Raw genomic sequence first — 17,024 nt, forward strand, 5'->3', positions numbered from 1 at the left:
GACCTATGTGGTGAGTTGGCCCACGCGTAGTGCTCATGCACGCAAGGAGTGCCCTGCCACGCAGGGGTGTCCCCTGCATAGGGGAGCCCACATGCAAGGAGTGTGCCCCGTAAGGAGAGCCGCCCAGCGCGAAAAAAGTGCAGCCTGCCCAGGAGTGGTGCCGCACACACGGAGAGCTGACGCAGCAAGATGACGCAACAAAGATACAGATTCCCGTGCCCCTGACAAGAATACAAGTGGACACGGAAGAACACGCAGCGAATGGACAGAGAGCAGACAACTGAGGGGGTGGGAAGGAAGGGGAGAGAAATAAATAAAAAATCTTTTTTTTTTTTTTAAATAGAAGCAAGTGAGGGGAAAAGAAAACAAAATAACAGGGTGTGGTAGTTCGATCAGGCCTACAGTGGGGACAGATGCTATAAGTCAGCGGTGTGCAGTTTTTTGGGGTCCTGAACAGGGGTCCCTCCTGCTGTTCTCTGGGCAATGTGCACATGCACATTCATTTCTGCATACCACCCCAGGGGTCCTCAGGCCTCCAGAGGTCCCCAATGGGCCCCTCCACCTACCCCAAGCTCCCTGAAGAGTCCGGCAAGGCACACGTCCCTTTGGTCTTTCAGGGGACTGTCCGCCCCACTGCCCTCGGCCTTTGTGGGATGGATAGGTGGGGTGAGTAAGGCCTGGGGTGACCGGGCCCTCCCCCCAGTTTGAGGGTCTGAGAGGATAGGAGAAAACCTGCCTTCTGCTGTCCAACCTCGCGGGCTTTACTCAACGAGGTGGGCCCCTGGGCAGGCAGGGACAACAGACTCGTAACCACGGACTGGGACACAGATGCACACATTAAAACGACACCACGCAGACTCTGATGCAGAGGTGCATGCTGGCTCTGAGGACACGGGCGGACATCACACCGCGCAGATGTGAAGAAGCACAAAGGCAGGCGCGGCGACACGCTGGGAACGCACCCAACGACCTAAATACACAAGCACGAGGGACCTAGATTCTGACTCGCTGCGGCGCAAACCCTCGCTGCCTGGCGGCCACGCACGCCGGGGGCGGGGCCGGGGGCGGGGCCTCCCGGGTCGAGGCGGGGTCAAGGGTCAGAAGGCGGAGGCGCCCCCAAGATGGCGGCCTCCATGTGCGACGTGTTCTCCTTCTGCGTGGGCGTGGCAGGCCCGGCCCGGGTCGCCGTGGAAGTCCGCTTCGTGAGCAGCGCCAAGGTGAGGCCAGGGCGGCCCCGCTGGGGGCCTCCCACCGCGTCCGGCCTGGGAGACCGCTTCCCCGCGACCCCATGTCCGGAGCCTAGAGGCTCCTCTGCCGCTCGGACGCTGCGGCCCGGGTCCTGCTTGCGGCCTGGGGGCTCCGTGCGCGGTCACGCGGTGGACTGGGACCTCCGGAGTCACCAGGCGCCCTGTCCCCCTTGGAAGTCCGCCCGCGGCCCGGCTCCGGCTGCTCCGGGAGGGGCTGGAGGGACGTTGCTACTGGGCCTGAGAGGAGCGGACGGGGACGTGTTGGGCAGAGGAAACATGAAAACGCGTGGCACATTCACTGTGAGAATTGGGCAGGGGGTGAGGATGAGGCCAGGATCCCTCAAGAAGGGCCTTGGGGTGCCAAGGAATTTGGACTGGAGCCCGAAGGCCAAGGAAGCATTTTAAAGATTTTAAGCAGGAGAGTGACATGTTTTGCCTTCTTATCATCGAGCTTTGAAAGTTCATTGTAGAAAAAAAAAGAGAAGATGCACGTAAGAAAAGAGAAAATGAAACCCACTCATAATCCTACCATGCAGAGAGTACTGAGTGACTTTTTATGCTTTGTATACTTATGCAAATATAGGTATATTAAAATTATATTTGGAGAGCGAATGTGGCTCCAGCAGTTGAGCGCCCGCCCCCCAATGGGAGGTCCCGTGTTTTGTTTCCGGTGCCTTCCGAAAAAACAAAAACAAACAAACAAACAAAAAAACCATTTCAGGGAAGCCGGTGTGGCTCACTGGTTGAGTGTCGGCTTTCCATATACGAGGTCCTGGATTCAGTCCCCAGCCTAGGTACCTCCAAGAAAAATTATATTTTTAGAAATTGTTTTATGATGCTGGAGTAAGTCTTTTAATAACAATAAACCTATCTGTACGTATTAATTTTTTACAAGTTGAGGAAAATTCTACTCATGGGAGGGCCACAGTTCCCATAATCAACTCCTTTTTTATGGACATTTTGTGTCTGATTTTTCCCTCCTGGGGTCAGAGGAATTGGAGCTCAGTTTCTCTGCACACATACTGTATTTTCTCTAGCTTTGAGTGTTTTCTTTCCTAGTTATCTTTTCTAGTTGAAATCATTGCTTTTTTTCATTTACATTTATTAGGAAGGTTGAATAATTTATCATGTTTAGTGGCTGTTTGTATCCTTGGTGCTTGCCCAAGATGTCAGCCGTGTTAGTCATTTGTCCCATCCTGCTCGCAGCTTCTTTAGACTGAACCAGGTTTCCCAGCCCATCCTTCCATCCATGGCCTCTGGAGTACTTTCTATGGTATATTAGCTCTCCTATATCCTGGGTCTGCTCCCATCACCATCTCCATCCCAGGGCCATTAGTGCTTCTGGTTGATTGCAGCAACCACATGCCGCATCCACCCAGTTTGAAGGTCTCTCAGTTCCTTACTTCCTCACCTGCCTGTAACCTCCTATCTCTCAGCCTCCTTCTCTCTTCACTTCTTTTCCTATCACTGCATCACTTCAGCGGCTCTGCTTGTCCAATTATCCTGTCTCAGCCTTCTATCAAAACCCCAGCTCTGGAAGGATGAGCTGGTTGCCCTCTCATGCCTGCACCTGATCTGCTTCTAGAGAAAATCACATACCTACCCAGACTTGGCAATAAGTTGGATTATCCTGGGCTTTTTGCATTTATAGTCAGCAGATAAGGTGGATTTATGCTTTTCTTTCTTTGAGCTAGCTTCTTCCCGGTACCACAACAGGGTTGTGTTTGTTTTTTATTTTTTTGTAAAATGGAGAAATGGTCAAATAGTTTAAATAGGATAATTGCTTGTTTAAATGTTTGAGAGCGCTTGCCCATGAAATCATAGACTAGGGACCTCATGGGAGTAGTTATTGACCACTCTCATTATTGCTTCTATGAATATTGGCAGGAATGATTTTCAGAAATTTACCAACTACTTACCACAGCAGGGACATGACTAGAAACCTGACCAGATACTGTGGACGCCAGCCAGCATGCCCTCTTTTTTTTAATTTTTCTGTTTTTTTTTTCCTTTTATTTTTTGTTTTTTCTGTTTCTTTTTTTATTTTGTCTTTTTGTTTATTTTCTGATGCCCTCTTGATGCTCACCAGCCAGACTTTGGCACTGCTTATTGGTCTGTCTAGGCTTTCTTCCCTTTGAATCAGTTTTAGTCATTCCTATTTTTCTAGAAAAATTACCCCTTTAATCAAGATTTTCACATTGATCACATAGCCTTAGAGTTTTGTACAATTTTCTTTTAAAACTTATTTTTCAAAATGGAAATATCTGCATGGTTGTTTCTTTTCCATTGAGATTCAGTTCTCTCTCAGCTTGGTGATAAAAATTAGAGCTGTTTTGCTTGAAATATTTTCATCTGTTTGGGGGATGAGGTTTCGTGGAGGAACAACTCTAATTCTTTTGCCCTTTGTTTTGATTACTAAATATTTTCTCCAATGGTCCTGCAGAAAGAGGGGGAAGGAGAGCTATCATTATTCAGTATTGAGATGTGAGATTGTCAGGGATAATGTGGGTCCCTGTTAATGTTGCTATGTCCCAGAGAGAAGGGCCAAGTTTTCATTTTGCTAGACTGGGGCTACGAGGTGTTGGGGGTAAGTCTTCTAGGAAGACAGCAAGGGTGTGACATAGCCTTGCCCAGTGATTTTGCTCACTCCCTGTTCTGTTAGAAGGGCGCCCAGAGTTCTCACAGGGCTGAGATCTGTGGCTCTTGGGTTGCCCAGGGCCTGTGCTGGTCTGCACATCCCTGCTGCTCTGACGCCGGGAGGTGCCCCTGTTTGGCCCGAGCGCCTGTGCTAGAAGGAAGCAGGTTGCTGTCCGGAGGCCACAGCAGGATAGGAGATTCCACTGCTGATTTCGCTGTTTTTAATTTTCTCCTTTTGCTGTGGCAGCTCAGCGTTGGCAAGGGCACCACCCCTCTTCTGTAAGTGAGCAGTGGGAATAAGTGCCCCGCGGGGCCAGCAGCACTGCCTGGGTCCTGAAGCCATCTCCTGAGGCGTTTTGCACATTTGAGAGATGGCAGTTTGGAGAGATTGTTTTCTCATCCTTCATCCATATACAATGCATTCCGTACATTAGACCAGTGCTTTTCAAAATTTAACCTGCCTGTGAATCACCTGGGGTCTTGTTAAAATAGAGATCGGGGAGTGGGTGTCGCTCAGTGGTTGAGCTCCTGCTTCTCATGGATGAGGTACTGGGGTCAATCCCCAGTACCTCTTAAAGAAATAAATACACATTTCCATTCAGTAGGTCCAGGGTGGGGCCTGAGATTCAGCATTTCTGACAGTCTCCTAGGTGAAGCCGATGCTGTCATGACTTTGGAGTAGCAAGGAGCTAGAGCTCTTGAGGTATTGTATTGCATCCTGGAAACCACCTAGGAGATATTTTTCTAAAGCTCCCTTTTCATATGGGAAACTGATGAAAAAAGATGAAATGATCGGCTCAAAGGCTCACAGAAAGTTTGCATTAATATCAGTGCTGGGATGAGCTCATTCCTTTCTTTGCAGCATCTGAGCACTTGTTGGGTGCCCGACCCTGGGCTGGTGCCACGGGCACCCAGCCAACCAGGGAAGCAGGGCATACTCCCCCAAACTCAGCTCCCCTCGCCTGTGGTGTAGGATTTCTTTGCAACCCGAAGCAGCTGCAGCATCACAGCTGAGATCCTGGAGGGGCACCTGGGTGACTCAGAGAAGGCTGCCCTGCCTACACCAGCCCCCTACAGGAGGCCCCAGCCCGCGGTGGGCCTTGCCCTGCTCTAGCCATTCTAAACATTTTTCTCTTTGAGTATCCTGAGATGCGTGCCACGGAGGGCCCCTCCCTGTCCCAGTGCCTCGCCTCTGGAAGCGCTGAAAGAAAGGAGGTCAGAGCTGCGTCTCCAGTGGAGGCAGTCATGGGGGTGTCGACCTTTCTCAAAGAACTGTCCAGAGACAGAGGACTCTGCTGGAGGGAGGCACCTGGAGGCGAGGCCGGATGGCCCTCTGCGAGCCCTTGGAGCTATGTCCTCTGTTGCTTCTTATGTCTGTCTATTCCCTCTGCCCACTCAGGGAAAGGGGCTGTTTGCCACACATCTGATCCGGAAGGGGGAGACCATCTTCGTAGAACGGCCCCTGGTGGCCGCGCAGTTTCTCTGGAATGCACTTTATCGCTACCGAGGTGAGCACGCACTCCTCATGGCTACAGGCCAGTTGCCTTTGGCCTGGGAATGGCTGCATGTATTCCTGCTGCCTCCTGTCTCTGGGACACGGGGCGGGGGGGCTTGGGAGGAACTGCTGCCTCCCCTTGGGAAAATGGTGCCTGAGCACCACACCTTGCCTAATCCTAGGCTAGCTGGGGGTGAGGGGTGCCCTACAGAGTCCCATTGGGTGGAAGGTGGTGTCAGGCAGGAAGGGCAGGGGCTCCTGAGAGGGAGGAGGGGATCTTCCACCTTGGAGGCACTTGACTTTCATTCATCCTGCCGCTCATTACTGTAGTCATCCATTCCCTCACTCCCAAACTCGTGTCAAGCACCTGCCATGTACCGGGCACCGTTCTGTCCCTGGGCCTACTGCTGTGAAAGGACAGGCATGGCCCCTGCTCTCGAGGCACTCACGGCCCCAGCTGGCTCTCCCCTCAGCCTGTGACCACTGCCTGCGGGCGCTGGAGAAGGCAGAGGAGAACGCCCAGAGGCTGACGGGGAAGCCAGGCCAGGTTCTGCCTCACCCGGAGCTGTGCACTGTGCGGAAGGACCTCCACCAGAACTGTCCCCACTGCCAGGTGAGCGTCCCTGGGGGCCCCTGAAAGGGGCGGGTTGGGGAGGTCTTGGGAGACAGACAACAGACCTGGCCATGGCCCCTGAGAGCCACAGCACAGGGTGGAAAGGGTTATCGTTTGTCTCATCCTCCCTGCCCTGTCCGTGGTCTGGAAAACGGGCTTGGTGGGAGCTTGCCCTCCTCCCCCTCTGCCTGGCGGGGGTTCTCCCCTCTGCGTTTGGTGGTTTTCCGAGCCTGGGGTAGGCACCTCTCTGACCAGCCCATAGGGCACCTGTGCTGTCTCATCTCTCAGTCCCTCTGAGCTGCCGCTTGGGAGCTGCCTGGGGAGGAGGGGAGGAGTGCTGGGCTGGCTGACCCGCACCCCACCTGGTAGGTGATGTACTGCAGTGCAGAGTGTCGGCTGGCAGCTGCTGAGCAGTACCACCAGGTCCTGTGCCCAGGCCCCTCCCAGGAGGACCCCCTGCATCCTCTCAATAAGCTGCAGGAGGCCTGGAGGTAGGTAGCATTTCCTCTCTGCTCTCCTTTATCCCTCTCTGCTCGCTGGGACTCAGCAAACACAGCAAACGTATTTCTTAAGTCACCGCCCCCAGATTTTCCCTCCATTCTTAGGGTTAATCAGAGATCATATTACCCAACCCCTGCCTTTCATCTGAGTTACCAGTCCTCTTACCCTCAGCCCATTAAGCCCATAAAGATGCAGAGTCCTGCCCAAGTCCCTGCCTGTGTCTTCCGCTATTTTGCTGGGATGGAATGGGTAAGAAGAAGTCCTTGTAGCAATCAGACTGGGCTTCCCTGAGCTCAGCTGCTAGGGAGGGAATTTCTAGGTCAAACTTCCTCTCACCCCAGGAGCGTGCACTACCCCCCTGAGACGGCGAGCATCATGCTGATGGCCCGGATGGTGGCCACTGTGAAGCAGGTGAGCCCACCTGACCCTCCCAGGGAGGCCAAGCTGGCCCCACTGGACCCCTGGCCTCAGTCTCCCCCTCATCTCAAGGCCCTGGCCTGGACGCAGAGTTCTCCCTGGGCTTTGAAGGAGAACTCCTGGCTATGGGAAACCTCTGGGGTGTGCACACCATCAAGCTGACAGGGGGTGGGAGAGCAGGGTTCGTTTTGCCTGTTGTCTTTGATCTATGGCAGGACTTGTTACGCAGCAGCAATTCATGCATTCGATTTATAGGCACCACCCTTTGAGAACTGTATTTACATAAAGGACGAGAAGCCACCGTGCTGCCTGTCAGTATTGATAGCCTTATTCTCATTCCAAGCGTTGAATTGACTCGCTCAGCTCCAACTGGAGAGATGGTTGGGGTGGGCAGGGTGGGGGGAGGTCTCCCAAGCAGAGGAAAGGTCACCTAGAAGCTCGCGTTTGGCTGCTGTTTACCCATTGGCAGGGCCTGTAGAACCATACCCTACCCCTCCTCCATGGGGGGAGTGCCAGTAAAGAAGTGGGCATCCGTGAATGTGTGCATGCTTGCACGTGCACACGTGACCCTCACGTGTATTTGCTCACTGCAGGCTAAGGATAAGGAGCGCTGGATCAGGCTCTTCTCCCAGTTCTGTAACAAAACAGCCAACGAGGAGGAAGAAATTGTCCACAAACTCCTGGGGGACAAATTCAAGGTTGGTCTGCCACAGGCTGCCCGGGGGTTGAGCTTCATGGTTGGTCCCCTCCCCGCGCCAAGAAGGGGTGAGAGCCTTGGTCCAAAAGTTGATTCAGGGGATTGGTATTCCTGCCACTATTTAAATTCCTGACCTAATGTGGACCTGAAAATGGGATGTGGGGAGATGGGGTGGTGTTAGAGGAAGGCGGGGTTAGGCACCCTGTCCTGAAAGTGCTTCCCTGAAAGGGAAGCCTGGACCCCCGGATGGGAGAGCAGTGGGCAAATCAGGTATAATGGAAAATTGGGGCTTGGGGGTCCTCAGTCAGGAGGATTCTAGCTGCCTGTTTACTGGGTGCCCACTCCCAGGGTTAGTATTCTCACCGAGGACACCTGACTTGCGCATCGGGGCTGCCTGAGGCGGTGGCGGGGCTATGGAGGGCTGCGTCTGGGGCCTTCCTGCCTTGAATTCGGAGGGAAGGAGGAGGCCAGCCGAGCTGGTCTGGAGGCCAGGCAGGGGCACCCTGGAGGTTGGTGGTGAGTGCAGGTGTCCAGGCCAAGGCTGCCTCCACCCTGCTGGTGCAAACGCTGGAAAACAGGGAGCACTGTTGGGTTCACCCCTGTGGGGTGGAGCAGGCGGACAGACTGCCAGAGCTCTTTGGAGATAAGGTCTGGGAGGCCTTCCTTTGCCCCGGGGAAAGCTGGCCCTCTCTCCTCCCCTCACCTGGTCTGCTGGGCCCTGCCTGGGTGCTAATGGGAAACCCCCAGGGATGCAAGTCTCTACGTACTTCCCTAAACCAGGGACAGCTGGAACTTCTGCGGAGACTCTTCACAGAGGCCCTCTATGAGGAAGCACTGAGCCAGGTGAGTGTGGGGCAGCGGGTCCCATGGCCTCCCAGTTCCCTCAGCCCTCCAGGAGCAACCGGACTCAGCCTCTCCTAGGGCCAGCTGAGCCCGAGCTGACTTGGTCTGCTGGCATTGGGATGGGACTGACTCATGGAAGACTTCCTGAACAGAGCGTTGCGTCAGGAAGAAAAGCAAGGGGCTGTAACCGAGAGTGTTCGCCTCCCCCCCTCTGCAGTGGTTCACTCCAGATGGATTCCGGTCTCTCTTTGCTCTCGTTGGGACCAACGGCCAAGGAATCGGGACCAGGTTAGGAGATAACGTGCCAGGGCTATTGGGCGTATTGCTCAGGGCTCAGGTGGGAGTTTGAGGAAGGTAGCCACAGCCTCTCCTAAAGCCTAGGGTGGGGTGGGGGGGTGACGCTGTGGCCAGAGCGCTGTACTGGACACAGAGGTGGGAGTCAGGAGGAATGAGTCGGCGGAGTCTGCTCGTGGGAGTCTTGGTCTTGACACCAAGAAAGAAGTGGGGTGGGGGCGAGAAACACTTCTTCCTGGGCTGAACCTGCCTGGAGGTGGAGAGCCCTGTGACCTGGGCCTCCTCCTCTTCGCTGGCTGCCCGGGACCCCAGCTCCCTGAGCCAGTGGGTCCACGCCTGCGATGCTCTGGAGCTGAAGCCGCAGGACCGCGAGCGGCTGGATGCCTTCATTGACCAGCTGTACAAGGACATCGAGGCAGGTTGGTGAGATGGGGCCTTGGCCTCCCCCGACCTTGGAGAACCTCCCTCCCGTCGGGTGGCAGGTGCACGGTCCTCCCCCAGGGAGCTTGGAGTTAGTGGTGGGGGGCAGTACTGCCGGTGTGTCTGTGGGGCACTGCGGAGCTGTTCACAGGACAGGCGGCCCCACGAGCCATGCAGAGGCCTGAGGCGGCTGGGAGGGCAGTGCTGAGCAAAGAGGGGGACTGGGGAAGATGGTGACAGCTGGGTGCAGGAGTGTGGTGGGTGGCACACCTAGTTTGCTTTTCCCACCTGTAAAATGGGTGGAATAGTGCCCGTGCCTTACTGTCTTTCAGCAACTGGCGAGTTTCTTAACTGTGAAGGATCTGGCCTCTTTATGCTTCAGAGCTGCTGTGAGTCCTGGCACAGAGGAGGGGTGGTCCTGGGGGGCATCTCCTGCTTGGCCAGGAGGCGTCGAGGCCACGGTTCATCTCTCGGCTGGCGCCTCTCAAGGCTGGTGGGGTTGAGTGGGGAGCAGGGCTGGGTCTGAGCTTACTTGGAGAATCCCCGGAGTTCTTCTGTTTTTTCATGGGTTTCTTTGCTTGATGCTTTAATGTGTTTTCATCTATAATGCTTACTACCGGGCTGGACCCTGTGCTAAGGGAAACATGGACTCTGGCCTCCACTGCTGGGAGTTCTGATAGGGGAGTGCTGGGAGGCCCTCAGGATCCTGGGAAGAGAGAGCATAGGCTGGAAAGCGAGTCTTATCAGCCCCTGTCCGGGAGGGGCAGAGCCAGCTGGGGCAACTGCCTTCTCCAGATCTCTGCCTCCCACCCTGGTTTCTTTTCTGCAAATTCCTGCTCCCAGACTCCAGGGCCACTCAGCCCCACCCAAACTGGGCTCTTAGAGGGCCTGGCGAGTTAAGTGGTCCAGTGTGGGCATCCCTGCCAGACTCTTGTCCTTCCCTGTGTGAGAGGATAAGGTGTGCCAGGGAGGAGAGCAGGGGCAGTGCTGGGCGCTGGGAGGGGGAAGTGGTGTGGGAGTGCATTTGGCCTGTGCCTTGTGACCTTCAGAAAAGGTCCTGAAGACCCTGCGGGGGTGGCAGAGCTCTGAAAACAAGATCCGATGGGACCCAGTGCTCTGAAGGTGAGAGCCTGTTGTTTTTATTAGTGAATAATCATCATTGCCTGCTTCTTGTGACCCAGGCAACCACAGCTGTGTCCCCAATGCAGAGACCTCCTTCCCAGAAAACAACTTCCTCTTGCATGTCACTGCCCTGGAGGATATTAAGCCAGGAGAGGTAAGAGGGGCAGAAGCCCTGGGGAAGGGGGGCCAGTGGGCCTTGTCGGTTCTCTCCAGGGATGGGGAGCAGGGTTGAACTCCCACATGACCTAAGGCAGGAGTCTTCTTGTCCATGGATATGCTCTGACCCTACCTCATTTAACAGATAACTCCAGAAAGCCTCAGAGCAGTGCTGGAGGGACGGCTGTGTGTCTAGATTCTTGTCAGCTCTTGGGCAACAAATCTGCAGCTTCTAAGAAAACAGGAGGAAAAAAAAAACCAGGAAAAAAAAAAGGAGGAGATGGTTCTTTGTGGCTTGGGCCATGGGAAGCTGGTGTGGTTTTGGGGTCTGCACTGTTAGCACAGCACAAAGAGCCTGGTGGAATCTTCTTTTGGGACAGGGAGCATCATACCCAAGATAACTTGTGACCCCAGCCACAGACATTGGCCAGTGGCTGGCTTTAACCATGGCCTGAGGCTAAACCAGGCCCCTCTGGTCTCAGGCACAGCTTGATGGCCGCTTCATAGTGGCTTGTCTACAGAAGGTACAGGGGAGTCTACAAAGGTACACCCCTTTGTGGAAGGGCAGCGCAGGCTTGGCTCCTGGGGATGAGGCAGTGGTTGGGGAGGCCCTTATCCCTTCTAATACAGAGACCCCGCCCCTCCTCTGCCTGCAGGAAATCTGCATCAGCTACTTAGACTGCTGCCAGCGGGAGCGCAGCCGCCACAGCCGCCACAAGATCCTCAGGTGCCAGTGGGGGACGTGATGGGCAGCTGGCCGCTGGGGTCCTCTGCCCAGTGGCTGCCTGACTTTTCACCCCCATCCCCTGTAGGGAGAACTATCTCTTTGTCTGTTCCTGCCCCAAATGCCTGGCAGAGGCTGATGAACCCAATGTGACCTCAGAGGAGGAGGAGGAAGAGGAGGAAGAGGAAGGAGAGGCAGAAGATGCAGAGCTGGGGGATGAGATGACTGATGTGTGATGTGGCCCTGCCCAGAAGGGGCCCTACCCCGGACTCTGCTGGGAAAGGGGAACCTTCCCCCAGAGAAGAGGCTTGGAAGGAACTCCCTGCTCCTGTTGCCTGCTTCTTCCCCCTTCCAGCGCCACCTTCGCTGTGGGTAAGGCAGAGGACTGACCTGAGGCCTTCCACCCCCCCGGACGTCGTGCCCTGGACACGGCTGCTGCGTTGGCTCAGGCTCTGCGCCATCCCCGACCCCTTCAGACTCAGCCTCCCCCTGAGGCACTCCATTCCAGGCTGGGCGCTGGAACCAAGGTCAGGATCAATTGTGGTTCTTCCTCTTGGCCCCATGGCCCACTGTCACCCATCCATCTGAGGCTTCTTCCTCAATTTGCTATTTATTTCTTTTGAGGGGGTAACAAAGTGGCAAATCTGAGAACAGCCTGATTTCATTGAAGCAGGAGGGAGGGAAGGTGGGAGGCGGGTGGGAGGTCCCCTCTCCACCTCCCACCGTTAAGAGCTGATAAGGCCACTTCCCGACCACTGGCATGGCTGGGAGAGGCAAGGGGGACGAGCTGGGCCCCAGAGCGCTTTCTCTGAAGCTCTATGCCCGGAACACCCTGGACCCAGGTTATTACTGCCCTCCTCCCACCCCCCACCCCACCCCACCCTACCACCTGGACATGTAGGCAAGTGGAGATGGCCCCTTCGCCAGATCTCCAGTCTCGGAACCTTGGGCCTTGCCTCTTGGGCTCTGGCCCAGTGTCCAGTCGCACGGGGTGTGGAAGAGGCCTCCTTCCTCAGGAGGGGCATCACCCCTTCCTCACACAGTCTTCCCGCTGAGGACTCCAGCAGCATGGCTTCAACCTGGGGGGTGACAGGTCTGTGCTCCTTAATGTAGGATGTTCTAGAGTCTTCCGTGAGACCAGTTCAACTCCTGGGGGGGGGTTCTCCTGGTCTCAGTCTCCATCTTTAGGGTCTCCACAGAGGAACACTGAAGTCTTCCAGAAACCTAGGGGAGCTAGGCTAGAGACTGTAGTCCTTCCACCTCCCTCATTCAGCATTACCTCTTGTCCTCAGGTTGGGTGCTGTGGAAATTACCATCTGTCACTGCTCCTTCCTACCTACCTGCCTGTCTGCCCTGAGGGGCCTGCCCATCCCCCTGCTGAGAGGTTAGAGGGAGGGCAGGTACCCACCCCCTCAGGCCCTTTCCTGGGTCACAGAGCCGGCCCAGCCCTATCATCTGTTGGATTCTTCTTCCTCCTTCACAGCAGCCAGCACCCCTGTCATCCCCTCCTGCCCACTGCTCTCAATAAAATGAGTGGTGACAGGAATACTCTATGGAGAATGGCTCAACAGGCTGCCAGGGCACCCAGCAGTCATGGAGAGGGTACAGAGGGGCACAGGTTAGGCAAGGAGATGGTGGGAGATGGGAAACCCTAGATTCTCCAGTTTGGGTTCCTCTCTGGTCTCATCCACATGCTGCTGTGCAGATGTCCCTAAGGTGCAAGAGCCAGGTCCTGTATAAGGACAAGATGAGTCTTCTCCCCAGGAGTCTGAGCCACAGTTTCCAGTGCTTCTTCAGCTCCTGAGCAGGCGGCTATGCAGGGATCAGACCAGCTGTTATTTATCTTGGGCAAGGTACTTCTCTGGGCCTCAGTTTCCTTCCTTCAAAACAAGGGTATGAGGCCAGAACAGTGAGTAGTGAGGGCCCCTCCCACCCCTGTGTGCTCTTATTCTAGGACACGTGTGCAACCCTGATGAGTAGCTTTATTGCTGGCAAGTTAGTGAGGCCTTATTGAGTCCCAAAGCACTAGCTCCTTGAACCCCTCCAGTAACTGCTGGTTGGGGAGGCTGGAGGCAGGTAGGATGTGACAGGTCTCAGATGGCTCTTAGGCCACCTGCCTTTGACCCCTTTTCCAGATAGTAGCCAGATGTCATAGGGGGCTGGCTTTTGCTTCCCATAGCACGAGACACCCTTGGGGTCCTGGGGAAGGGAAGGCCAATAGGGTGGCTTCCCTTCCTCAGCCGAGCCAAGGCCCAGGCTTTTCTCCTCTATCTGCACCCTCCTCCCTTCCCATCCCCAAGTGCTCTCTCCAACTCCTAAACAGCAGAATTCATGGGCCCTTCCCAGTCCAGAGACACAATGGCTGAAGTGTGGGACCAACTCTTCTACCAGAAGGTCCAGGGCGGTTGCAGCAGCTCAAAGGTGGGGATGCTGGTGACATTGACTGGTATGGAAATGATGGCCCATGGCAGCCCATGCTGTTCCAAGGAGCGACGGATCATGTAGCTGAAAGGACATGGAGAAAGGTGGCAGCAGTCACCTTCTTGGTACCCCACCATGCCCCACTGTCCCCACCACTTTGGGAGTTCCAGGGCTCAAGGACTTTTTTGCCCTCCAACTTGGGCCCCCAAGATGAGGCCTGATGGAGGGGGCTGTGATGACTGCCCTGAACCTCCCCAAGTCATGGCACCCAGATGGTGCCCACAGAGCCAGGGACAAGGAGCCCTCACCCATCTCGGCCCAGCAGGAAGAGGGCAGGGATGTCTGCCGTGCGCTGGGTGCTGTCCTGGATCATCTCCACGTAGAAGCTGTCATTGTCTACCGCGTTGTCAGAGATGATCACTGCCCGCCCACCATGCTCCTGCACCACTCGTGTTTTGGAGAGGAAGGAGCAGCCCCTGGAAGAAGTGGTGATGAGACCAAAAGAAAGGCAGTGTCCTAGTTAGCCCTCCCCCAGCCCATTACCATGGGTGGATAAAAAAGGACCATTGTGAAAAATTTTCATAATAGTTCATAAGTTAATAGCCAGAAAAGCCTGGAAAATCTTGACATTTTTTAAAGACCCTTAAAATGCTGAATTCCCCCCAAACTGCCATTTCACAGCACCCCTGACCCCAGAATCCATTATCCCAGAATCTGCCCTGTGTCTGCCCTCCTCTGGGCCCATACCCTCCTCCCCTCCTTACCCCCTCTCCACCAAAGCGATCTGGTTCTGGATGAAGAAACCGTTGCTGAGTTCCCCACAGGCTTCTGGGGGTTCGGCAGGGACAAGGTGGATCTGCTCATACCTCGTGTGCTGAAAGATGTTTAGCCAGGTGAGAATGTGACAAGATGCCTGTTTAGTATCCGCTGACCACCTATCCTACTGGCTCCTCACAAAGTGGGAAGCAAACCTGGAGGGGTTTCTTTGTGCCAGGCACGTAACTCCCACTAAGGCGCATCTGTCCTCCCCCTCCCCCTGCTTTGCTGTGACATAGGTAGGGGGCTTGGCATGGACTCAGAGAAGGGAAGTAGCCTACCTTAAATCACAAAGGGCAGAGGTAGAGCTGACAGGAAGCTGGTGCCCTCAGTTTCTCACTATTTTATATCCCCAAAGAAGACAGCCTATCTCTCCATGGTGCCCAGGTCTGCTAGGCCCATAAGAGTAGCTGGAAGTGCTTCCTCCCTCGAGAGCAGTGCTGAATTCTGTTCCCTTCCCTGCCCCAGCACTTGGCAGGTGGCAGCACTCAGGTACTGGTTGAAGGGATGATGGGGACATTGTAGCTCAGTAAGGGGAGTGGGGAGACTGAGGATCAGAGAGGAGGGTGCCTCTCTGAACTTACAAAGATCCCACCGAAGTCCTTGGCAGGTGTGGCCGTGAAGATATATCGAATATCCCCAGGACTCAGCACTTGGAAGTACAAATAGTCATGGATGCGTAAACCTGAAGAATAAAGTGGTCAGGTGACAATCCTATCTTAGGGAACAAGCTGGTTTGGGTTCAGATCATAGACTCTGACTTCAACTGGGCCAGGGGCCCAGCCTCTGCATATTGGATCTCCCAGCTGGGTAGGATCGATGGCCTCTGATAGAGATGGCAGTGAGAACTCTATCATGGCTTGCCCTGGCTGTTCCAGCTTGTTGACTGGTTGACCTGCCTCCATCCAGGCTCCCTATGGTCCATTCTTCAAATGATAGCCAGAGTCACGTTCTTAAAACACAAATCTTTTCATGTCACCATCCTAGGGCTTTGGTATCCAAGTCTAAATTCAAACCATGGTCTTATAAGGCCCTGCTTGATCTGACTCCAGGGTTCAAGATACACCAGCCTTTCAGTCTCGACCATCCAAGCCCTTCACATCTCTGGGTCTTCCTGCAAGCTGTTCTTGCTACCCTGAAGGCTTTCTATCTCCACCCTACTTCACCTCCACCTCTTTACCTGGACAAACTACTTCATCCTTTGGGTCACAGCTTAGAAAATGTCACTTTTCAGAGAAAAGCTCTGCTCCATGACTGCTTCCCCTTATGGCCATTCAAACCGAGGTTCTCTTGTACTTTTTCTCCATTGATGCTTTATACATAATTTGTAATTATATAGCAAGTATTCGTATTCTTTTGTTGTTTAATGTCCATCTCCTCCACTGGAGCAAGGATAGAACTGGTTTTATTCAATGCTGAATCCCCAGTGCCTAGGACAGTGAGTACTCAATAAAGATTGTTCAGTGAATGAACAAGAACATTTTCAGCTCCAGTGCACCGAGGGAGAAGGGCCAGGACAGCCAGATTTTCCTGGGATGTGGTAACTTCTCTTCAGCACTGAAGTTCAATGTTTTACCTGGCCTGAGGTCCCTGGTTTCCTTAACCTAAAGTGGCTGAGGAAAGTTGAAAGGTGGAAGCTGCTGCTGTAAGCCCATTAGTCAACAAACTACCAAACTATATGGAGTGCCAGGCTTGGGACTGATTGTTGCTTTAGCTGTCCTTATCTACTGCCCAAATCACAGCCTCCTCGTAGAGTCTTGGCACTGGGCCACAGCCTTATATCCTGGGAGGAGGGACTCGGGGTGCACCCAGAAACACTCCCGGAAGCCTTCCTGTTTTAGGACTAAACATCCCCCTACCCAACACGCTCTTGCCTGGCCACTGCTTCTGTTTATCTGTGTAGATTAAGTGTGGGTATAAGTCTGTGTTCATGTATGTGTAAATGGGTGTCTAGATGCTGAGGCTGTGTATGTGTGACTATGTGAGTCCAAGTGTCGAATGTCTGCTCCTGTACGTGTGTGTGTGTCCACATATCTCCAGCTGTCTCTCTTGGGTCTCCTGGTCACAACCCACAGTCACCTGGCTCAGCGCGAGTGTAAGGGGGAACCGCTCCTTCGACGTGGAGAGTGAGGACTCAGAGCCCAGACTCGGGCAGCGCCCGACGCATGTCCCCGGTACCCGCCCACCCCCTCCGCCCGTCCCTGGACCTGCCCTGGCCCGAACTCGCGGGGTCCCCAAGGTGACCTGTGGCCCCCCGCCAGAGACACACCAAGCAGGGCGGCCAGTCCTGCTCCGCAGCGAAGCCCCACCCGTTACCGCTCACCGTGGGCTGCGACGCACGCAGGGAGCCAAAGTACGAGACACCACCAGCCCGCAGCGCCGGGGACCATCTCCAGGGCCGAGCCCGGCTCGGTGCTTCTTCCCGGCGCCCCGCCGCGCGTCCCTCGCTGGACTTCAGCCTGACAGCTGCTCCGACCTCCCGCCCACAGGCCCGCTCTCGCCGCTGGTTGGCGGATGGGAACGAGGCCCACGACTGATTGGCTGTGAATCCTGCTCGTGTCTTCACACTTTCCGCCTCTGCGCCTCCGCCCACTTCCCATTGGTCGGGAGAAGCGGGGCGA

General features: G+C 54.9%; 2 protein-coding genes across 2 annotated transcripts; one reads left to right on the plus strand and one right to left on the minus strand.

The window, feature by feature from the left end:
• Positions 1-1,087: 1,087 nt before the first annotated feature.
• On the plus strand, positions 1,088-15,878 carry SMYD5 (SMYD family member 5). Its single transcript, XM_004465479.5, has 13 exons — positions 1,088-1,217; positions 5,284-5,392; positions 5,853-5,992; positions 6,362-6,483; positions 6,835-6,904; positions 7,504-7,608; positions 8,388-8,450; positions 8,668-8,738; positions 9,057-9,163; positions 9,497-9,553; positions 10,346-10,440; positions 11,099-11,169; positions 11,255-15,878. Exons 1-13 carry the CDS (start codon positions 1,122-1,124, stop codon positions 11,400-11,402), a joined length of 1,254 nt encoding a protein of 417 aa, XP_004465536.1. The 5' UTR covers positions 1,088-1,121; the 3' UTR covers positions 11,403-15,878.
• On the minus strand, positions 11,758-16,885 carry PRADC1 (protease associated domain containing 1). The gene is made up of 5 exons (XM_004465478.5): positions 16,727-16,885; positions 14,988-15,088; positions 14,352-14,461; positions 13,896-14,063; positions 11,758-13,671 (listed from the first exon to the last, which is right to left on the minus strand). The coding sequence occupies exons 1-5, from the start codon at positions 16,791-16,793 to the stop codon at positions 13,551-13,553; spliced, it is 567 nt and encodes a 188-aa protein (XP_004465535.1). The 5' UTR covers positions 16,794-16,885; the 3' UTR covers positions 11,758-13,550.
• Positions 16,886-17,024: the final 139 nt, after the last annotated feature.

Source organism: Dasypus novemcinctus, chromosome 17 (assembly GCF_030445035.2).
Source record: "Dasypus novemcinctus isolate mDasNov1 chromosome 17, mDasNov1.1.hap2, whole genome shotgun sequence".
NCBI lineage: Eukaryota > Metazoa > Chordata > Mammalia > Cingulata > Dasypodidae > Dasypus > Dasypus novemcinctus.